The sequence below is a fragment of the Octopus bimaculoides genome, chromosome 19 (assembly GCF_001194135.2).
Source record: "Octopus bimaculoides isolate UCB-OBI-ISO-001 chromosome 19, ASM119413v2, whole genome shotgun sequence".
In the NCBI taxonomy this organism is placed as follows: domain Eukaryota; kingdom Metazoa; phylum Mollusca; class Cephalopoda; order Octopoda; family Octopodidae; genus Octopus; species Octopus bimaculoides.
The window spans coordinates 27,706,501-27,715,992 of NC_068999.1; the positions used below are offsets into that span (position 1 = coordinate 27,706,501).

Genomic DNA, 9,492 nt, shown 5'->3' on the forward strand with positions numbered 1-9,492 from the left:
ATTTTAAAATTTTAGCTGATATATATAATAATACTATTTAGAAGACACATAAAATTTAAGCTTTATTTTTATAATGTGAAGAAAAAATTAGTATAGGATTTATATTAGTTTATGGGTTTACTAAGGTTTAAGGGACAGAAAAAGAAAAAGGATATTAGGAATTAACAAGGATATCCAATACAGGAACCTGATGATTGATTAAAAGTTTCGTTAGTCATGGATTTGTTTCAATATTAAAATGGGCTAATTAAAAAATATTAATTGAATAAGGATTAGATTAATTTTGGGCATAAGGATTAGATTAATTTTGGGCATAAGGATTAGATTTATTTAAGTAAAAAATACAAAATAAACAAGACACTATTGCTTTAGACTTAGACATAAGGCAAATAGTATGACATTGGTTTATGGGCTGTACTAGAGTTATATTTTTATCACATTCATTTTAAGGTAACTTTTTATTTGGTACAAGTATCTCTGGCAGTGGTCAGCAAAAAATTGTAAAAGAGAGGAAGTAGCAGAAGTGTGCTGTATTTCTTTTGTTCAAATGATTATACCTTTTCAGTTATGAGATTGTGGTTTAAAGGCACAAAAAAAGAGTTGCTCTTACCTCGACTTGGAATCAGGTACCACTGGCAAGCAAATCATTCAGTTGTTATCACTTGTTGACACAACCGATCTCTTCACACCATGCCTGGCCTCTGTCACTGACAGCATAGAAAAGAGGGAGACTTTCCTTGTTGCTCACTGACATGACTTCATCTCGTCCCTTCTGGTCTTCCTGTGCTATCTCTCCCTCTCCCTTCCGGTCAGATACCCTTCCACCATGTGCTGTCTCTCCCTCTCCCTTCTGGTCAATTACCTATCCACCGCCCCCTCCTCCCCCCAATCTAAAGATCACTTCTCCCCTGTTCTGCTTCATAATCATCCATCCGCCTGGAGTGGGGGGCAACATTCCCTTTGAGATCTCTGTAGAGTCACAGGGCTAGCTTCTCTCTCCCTTTTGTCATTGGAAGAGCTTATCACCCTTCGAATGTCCAGAACATGACACTGATACATTATTTGGAGTACTAATCATGGTCACTTTTCCCTTTCCTCATTGCATTGTGCACCAATCAGTCAGTGGCTTCACCCACACTTCGTCTCCAACCTCTATAGATGTAATCCCTTCTACTTCTGGCTGTTGTGGCACCACACTCAAATGTCTCCATTTATACTGGAATATGGCCCTTTGTGGGACCAACTCTTTGGCTTGCCCTACCCTGGTTGTACCAGAAGACTGCCTCCATAGGAGTGATTCGTCCCCTCTCAGCCATGGCTTTAATCATATAGTGGTGCCATTCCACAATCCTCTTTCGACCTGGCCTGTATGCAGCTCTGACGAAGCGTCTTGTGCTCCACCTTTCAAGCATATTTCTCAGCTGCACTGAGTGAAAAACTGTGTTGCTGTCCATCAATAGGTCGTCTACAGGCTCCCCTTTCCAAGAATGCCACATTCAGCACTTCTGAAACTTCAGCAGCAGCCTCCACCCTGATTTCTCTCCATATAGCTATTTGCCCTGGTCTACAGTCAACCATTAAAAGGTACACCTTTCCCTGATAGTGCCTCACATCAATGGCTAGCCTCTTCCAATCTTCCTCTACCTGAATCTTTCCTGGTTCATGTGTACTCATGGTGGGATCAATCGATTGGCACCTGTTGTAATTCCCCACTATCCTCCAAATGCTCTCTCCAGTGACACCGGGGTCAGCCATCCTAGTCAAAAACAATGTCCTGTCAACCCTCATATGGTGCATGTTGTGCAGCTCCTTAGTTCTGTACCCTCCAGTCAACAAACTACTGCTACTCCACTCGGAATATTCTCTGCTGTTTCCATCCAATGCTTTTTCACTCTGGTTAGAACATCCACCTGATTCTTTTCCGAGGGCATAAAACCACATGCAACTCCTGGTCGAACTTGGCAGCTTGATCCCTCAGGATTCCCAGGCGACACTTAACCACCATTTTTACAGCCCCCTTTTGTGCGAATCCTCTTCCAGTTGGTGATTACTGATTCCACCCACCCTTGCACTGTGGTAGAATCAGTCCATACCACGATGGTTTGTAGTCCCTATCTCAATGCTAGGTTGATGCCTTTCAACACAGTATCCAGGCAACATTCGGTGGTGCACTTTCAATTAGTCATGAAGGGAACTAGTAGCACAGTAGTTCCCCTCTGCTTGTTTCTCGGCTTTCAGTTATTCACTATGCGTCCAGGGTGGCTGCATCAGTAACACCACTGTTGGCTTTGGTTCCATGCATTCCCTGACCATGTGTGGACTTCAACATCTGAAGTATGGTCCTTTGGCAGTTCACCTTGCCAGACTCTTGCTGTCATTGTTTGCTGCCTGTCCCTTTCATCCTGTTTGTAGCCACTGTCACTGTTGCCACTACATCATGTGTGTCACTTTGCAACAACACCTGCGATTTGTCAATCATTTCTCCTACTGACATTGATTCAATGTCTGGGATCTGCTGCAGACGTAGAGAGATATGGTTGTGGAATCTGATCACAAAAGCCAGCTTCACCATCCAATAAACCCTGCTATGCCCACCAACCTCCTAATCTCGCTCACGTAGTCATCTATCTGCTTGCCAGTCCTTCTCACTCTCCCAAGCTTCCTGTAGGTTTTAAAAGCCCCCTCCATGCATGCATCCTTCAGCTGCTCTTCAATTTTTTTCTGCTTTCTCTTGGTCTGCTTCTTCCCTCTCCAAGTACAGATTCAGCACACTGCCTTCTAAGTACAATAGTATAAGGCTAGCCACGTCTTCTATTCCCTGCAGCTTCACCATGAGTTTCACGTTCTTTATCCAGGCCACCGCATCACCTTCCCCAGTGAACGGTCTCAACACATCACTACCAATTCTGATTTTTGTGGCTATTGCAAACACAAAAAAAAACAAAAACAGGAAGAACAAAAGCAACATATAAATTTTTAAAATCTAGTTCTCAGACATATCCTCACAGTTGGTAACAACATGCCAGAATAGCTTGTGGTTTAAAGGTACAAAAATAGAGTTGCTCTTACCTCAACTTGCAATCAGCTACTGCCAGCAGGTCATTCAGTTGTTATTACATATTGACATGACCGATCTCTTCACACCACATCTGGCCTCTGTCACTGACAGCATAAAGAAGAGGGTGACTTTCCTTGTCGCTCACCAGTATGATGTCATCTTATCCCTTCCAGTCTTCCTGCACCATCTCTCCCTCTCCCTTCTGGTCAGTTACATTTCCACCACAGAGATATTGCCTTACCATCACAATTATGTATATATGTTTTCACTAGGTATTTTATTCATGAGCTGTAACTCTCTTCCAGTTTGTATATTTATATTTGTCAAAGGTTGTCTATTTATATTTGTTCACAAGTTTCATTTGTAAATTTGTCTGCTTTATACTCTTTGGAACTGAGCAACTGGTATTTGTCATGTAAGTATACAGACATACACAGTTTTTGAGATAAGTGTGAGATTATCAATTCTGTCAAAATGTTACTACAATATTTAGGCCTAAATGATTTAATGAGAATCAAATTAACATATTTACTACATATTTTTACTTAATGCTTTTTGTTTTATGAAAAAGGTCCACGAGTTGACAATGCTAACATCCTTACTCCAATGGAAGGACTTTGTGGCAGTTCATTGCCTTTAAAAACATCATTTAAAACCAGTCGTAACTATTTGACTGTTCGTTTCAAAATTGAAAGTTCAAGTAATGAGAAACGTGAAGGATTTTCTATCAAAATTTGGCAGCATGAATGGAAAAGTCCTGTCAACTCTCAACGTGGAGGATTTAATCCTGGTGGTAGGTTAAAATATTTTCTTTTATTTTCTGTTTATTTAATATTGTCATTCAAAGATAGCCTATTCTGTAGAGAGTCAGGTTTGTATCTGTGGTACTAAAAAATCAATTAAGGCAGTAAAAACAGATATGATCATAGAAATTCTAGCATATATATTGAAGTGCTGGCTGATGGTAAGTGCAAAGGAATAGTAGATGTACCTTAAAATTGCGAGTGCCAAGTATTGTTAAGTAAATGCAAATGGTAATGTACAATAGAGTTGCTGTGATCATAGTGAGATTAATAAAGAATAAAACTCTTACATATATAATTTTTTGAAGCACTTTGCTGAGAATGTTATCTACAATATATTACTGTTTTGTCTGAGAAATGTTTTTCATATATTCAACACTATGGAAAATCAGAGGTATGAAAACAGTGAGAAGTACAGATCTTGTAGAGCTTCTTCTACGGCTCTAAAAGCATCAGTGGGGAATGTTCATATTGCTTCCTCACTTAGATAATATAGAATGTGGTTATCTTTTTATCATACACGTAGCTGTCTTTACATCAAAGCTAGCATTAAAAGTAAAAATATTTCAGTATACAGAAGCATGAATGGTTTCTTTTGTTTTACGCCATTTGGTGATAAGTGCAGAGGGACATCTGCTTTCTATTTCAAAATTGGAGATGTCAAGTATTGCATTAATAATGTAAATAATGAGTATACAAAAGGGGTGGTATGGTCAAAATGAGACTAATATAGACTCAGAACTCTGGGAGCATTAGAGTTTTTTGCTATATTCTACTGAGAGTTTTAACTGTTACAATATATTACTGTTCTCTCCATAAAGATCTTTTTTTTCTGTTACATACTTAACATTGTAGAAACCAAAGTTAAGCACTCTCTTGTGGAATGCAGACTACTGATAACTACAGTTTTATCCTCTAGATTTGTATATACTAATATTTATCAATAAAATTGTTATTCTTAGTTAAATGTATAGAGTCACTTATGTCAATCTGAGTTTTAGTTAGCTTACAGACATCACACATTGTTCATAATCTGCACAGCAGTATAACACATGCTACATTTAAACCTTATAAACCCAAATAATTTATTAATATTTGTGAAAGCAATAGTAAGTGCTGTAGAATACATGTTAGCTCATACCAAGGCAAATACATGGCATGATTTTGATAAAACTACAGCTTATTTCCTGACACTTATAAATGCGTAAATGTTTCAAATTCTACTTTACCCTTTATTAACAGATTTTGTGTCTACATAAGTAATGCTTGAAGGTCCATTGAAGAGTCAGAAATTTAGAGAAGTATTAAGTGAGAAGATGGGAGAAAAGATAGCAACATTTAGCATAGATGACATTTGGAAGTTCTTTCAGTCAACTTGCTGAAAAAACTGCGAGAAAGGAGCCAACAGAGAACTGTAACAGGTAGCTGAGACAGGAAGTTAGGTGACAATCATGTTGTGCAGGAAGGTAAAGGAGATGCCTTAGGGAGAAGTAATAACATAGGTAACAAATTACTGGAAGTCAAGAAAATTATTTCCCAGTGACAGCAACCGAAAGTAAGAAGTTTGTCAATATTCTACAGTGGCAGGATCAGAGGTGTGTGGTGTTTCAGATATCAAGACGAAGTACATAAGAGAGAATCAAGATGTGGGACAGAAGTGTGTATGAAGGCTAATGGGACACTTGTACTTTGTGTTTCTGAAAAGAAAGAGACATGGAAATGCTACAATGAAAAGCTATATTAAATGTGGAGCATGCATGAGATCCAACAGAGGGACCAGATATTCTAGTAAACAGATGTATAATAGATAAAGCAGAGAATTACCGGTGAGATACTTAAAATATCTGGTCGAGTAGGATATGGTTGAGTCACCCATGCAGCCTCATAGTTGACTGCTATAAGACAGAAACCTTTGACAGGCTTAATTACAGCAGTATCATACTGCTGAACCTGGTAATGAAAGTTATGGAAAGAATTATAGCTCAGCCCAGAGAAAACTTGTCTAGTTCCTACACTCAGTGATTTGGTGGTTACTGAGGAAGTTGGGGATAAATAAATGGCTTGTGAGAGCATGTACAGAGGAACAGTCAGCAAGGTGAGTGCTAGCAATAAGTATAGTGTCCAGATAGGAATCCATCAGGCCTGAAAGTTAACTCAGCAAATAATAAGTAGGAAAATAAACAGATCTCCACTTCCATCAAGAAAATTGCCTTGCTAGGTATGTAAAGAAAGTTCATTCATTGTAAACTATGAAGACACATGAAGAGCAGTGGAATCACTGACAGATTAACAGAGAAAGTAAACTTTGTATGTGGCAGATGTGCAGGAGAATAATTATGAAAAACACATGAGGAATAGATTTTCTTAAATGTTCCAGAGGATCACTAAAAATAGTAGTTTCCTAGATAACTTGATTAGCAGTGAAAGGAAATTTTCCAAAGGTATAATAGCCAGAGTAAGAAGAAACATGAAGAAAGTTTGGGGTGCAATTATCTTTGTTGGTAACAAAAAGTTTCTCTCTCAAGGTGAAAAACAGATTTTATGATGCTTGTGTATGAGCTGCAGTTCAGTCCATGAATGTGCAGAACTAGCTGAGATTAGAAAGAGATGAAGCAAACATTCTCAATTGGATGTGTGAAATCAATGTGCATGAATGAAGGAGTATAAATGTGTTGAGAGAAAAAGATGGGCATAAAAAGAATTAGATATAATGTGCAAGAGAGATGACAAACTATGAGCTTGTGATGTCTATGAATAAAGGCAGCTGTATAAAGAAGTGCTGATTGCTTCCAATGGCTGGAACCTGTGGGAGATTGAGATCTAGAAAGATGTGAAGGTTAATCTCAAGATGTTGAGCCTCGTGGAGGAAATGACAAATGACCAAGTTAACTGGAGATACACATAACTTGAAAACCACTCATCTATGCCAGCATGGTGAAACTAAGATTCTGGAAGCAAAATGCTTTTGTACACAACTAGACAACTGGTCCCCTTGCCCAATGTGTCCCTGTCAAGCCTTCACCTGCCCCTCATTTTCTCATCACTCTTTCCTCCATTACTTTTCTCCTACTGCATTATTCTGCTGTTATAATTGAGGGAACTATATATATCATTATCCCTTTCTGTGCTACAAGTTATCTCTCCCTGTCCCTTGAACTTCTTCCTTTTGGCATCCACCCTTCATCCTTAACATCATCTCTTCCAAATCCTATTTTCCATTATTCACTCTTTTTGTGCTACCACTCTCTCTCTCTCTCTCTCTCTCTCTCTCTCTCTCTCTCTCTCTCTCCTGAGCTACTTCCTATTAATGTCCATACAGTCATCACTTTCTCTCCCATAAACCACTTCCAATAAAGATCCATCCTCTATTCTTAACATTGTCTCATATCTGCCATCAACTACATTTGCTTGCCCCTCACTACATTTCACTCCTCCTCTGACTACCTCCATCCCTATCTCTATCCATCTCTCACTCTCTCACTATACTCTTGCAACATTTACTCCCCACACCCACCCCTCATCTCCTTAACTCTCATTCCTTCATTGCTCTTCTTCTATCTACTATATTATTCTGTTGCTCATCACCTTTTCTATACTGCCAATCATTACATCTGCTCTCTGTGACACTTTTTTATATATATTCTTTATTCTTATCACTGTCTTCTACCATACATGCTTTCAATCAGCCACCCCCATCCTTAATAACCTTTCACTATATTCACCTCTACTCCTATTTCAATCCATCTTTCACTCCCTCCCACATTCTTGCAACCTTTACCAGCCCACATTTTTTGATCTTCAGACCCTGTGCTCTTTCTTATACACCTTGGGAATATCTTCTAGCCCCTTGTCACCACCATCTTTATCTCTCCTTCTGGCTACACCCCATTTACTCCCACCCACTACATGTAATGTTAGGTAGCTATGTATCTCTTCTACAGCAGCAAAGTTGCTCCTGTCCCTTCTGTGGTAATTTCACTTCTCTTTAGTCTTGCAAGTTACATAACAACCTCACTAATGCTGGTACAAGGAAAAAAGTATCTAATAAACTCTGTAGTGGTTGATGTTAGGAAGGGTATCCAGCTGTAGAAATCTTGTCAAAAGTGGGACAAGAAATGGTCCTCAAGCCCATTAGATCCTATGAAACTGTCGAAGCCTTACAAATAATGTCACCACCAATGTTGATGGTAATACCACTACCACTAATGCTGACAGTGATGACTATAGAATATTAACATTGAATTTGATGGTTGAAAGCTGGGCTAGAGGCTTTGTGATATTTACTTATCAAAAACAATTAACTTTGGAGATATGTGTTTTTGAACATTATTCATTTGTCCTGTATATATTTTTTGCTCAAATGTAGGGGAAAACTAACAAATGTCCTTTTCAGTTGTTATCTCACTTACCTTCTTTAATGAAATCCAGAATAAAATGAGGTTTAAATCTATGATTTCTGGTTTCTTAGATTCACTAGATAAAATATCTTGCTATACATTTTCATGACATTTGATGACCTTGTTAGAGATTGTGAAAGATGCAACTGGTGAATTATGGTTTTAAAGGACAGAGTTAACATCAAGTTTCATGCTAAAATAGTTACTTCATGATTGATTTCTTATAGTTTTAGCAGTAGTATTGACCTAGGTGTACATTTTTGATAAAACCTTTCTCATTTATCCAATAATTTAAAAACTAATGACAATAAAAATGACACAACTCAAAAAGTACTTACAAACAAAAGTAAAACACTATTGGTTAGTGTTCTGGTTGAATTTTAGTCGCTTTTAGAATTACTAGTTTTCATTTTTTATATGTATGAATGTATGCATATGTGTGTCTGAGTGCATGCAGGTGTGGCTGTATGGTAAGAAGTTTACTTCCCAACTGCATGATTCTGGGTTCATCCCACTGTGTGGCACTTTGGGAAAATGTCTTCTACTATAGCCTTGAGCCAACCAAAATCTTGTGAGTGGATTTGGTAGAGAGAAAACTAAAAGGAGCTCATCATGGGTCGATTTGGTCAACTAAAACCTTTCAAGACAGTACTCCAGCATGGCTGTTGTCAAATGATTGAAACAAGTAAAGGAATAAAAGAATGTGTGTGTGTGTTTGTCACCTGCAACTGCTTGACAGCTGGTGTTGGTGTGTTTACATCTCCATAACTTAGCAGTTCAATAAAAGAGACTGAGAGAATAAAAACCAGGCTTGAAAAATACTGGGGTCAATTTGTTAATCTAAAACTTTTTTCAAGGTGGTGGCCACAGTCTAATGGCTGAATATATATATATAATAATATTAGGTACAAAATCCAAAATTACAGGTAAAAATTCAATTAAAATCAATTTATAAAAAATTAAAATTAAATTGAGCTTTATAGATTAAAATATATATAAAATATATAGTTTTAGGGAAAATAACCAAGTTTCAAGAACTCATCGATGAAAATCCACTATCACATATAGAAAAATTAATAATTAAAAGCACAATAAATGAGTATAATATAAAACAAAGTAAATATAAGATAAAGATAATAAAATGACTACACGTGTTTCATAACTAATTTTCAAATAGAAAGGAAATTTAAATCGATTAAAATCAATTAAAATTATCAAAAATAAATTCTATTCA

General features: G+C 37.4%; 1 protein-coding gene across 1 annotated transcript in view; it reads left to right on the plus strand.

Moving 5' to 3' along the window:
- LOC106878819 (uncharacterized) overlaps nucleotides 1–9,492 on the plus strand; it is a 33,667-nt gene that overhangs the window by 2,572 nt on the left and 21,603 nt on the right. Inside the window, exon 2 of the mRNA XM_014928160.2 lies at nucleotides 3,630–3,851. Within this exon, the coding sequence (XP_014783646.1) occupies nucleotides 3,630–3,851 (222 nt within the window). The remainder of the gene's footprint in view (nucleotides 1–3,629; nucleotides 3,852–9,492) is intronic.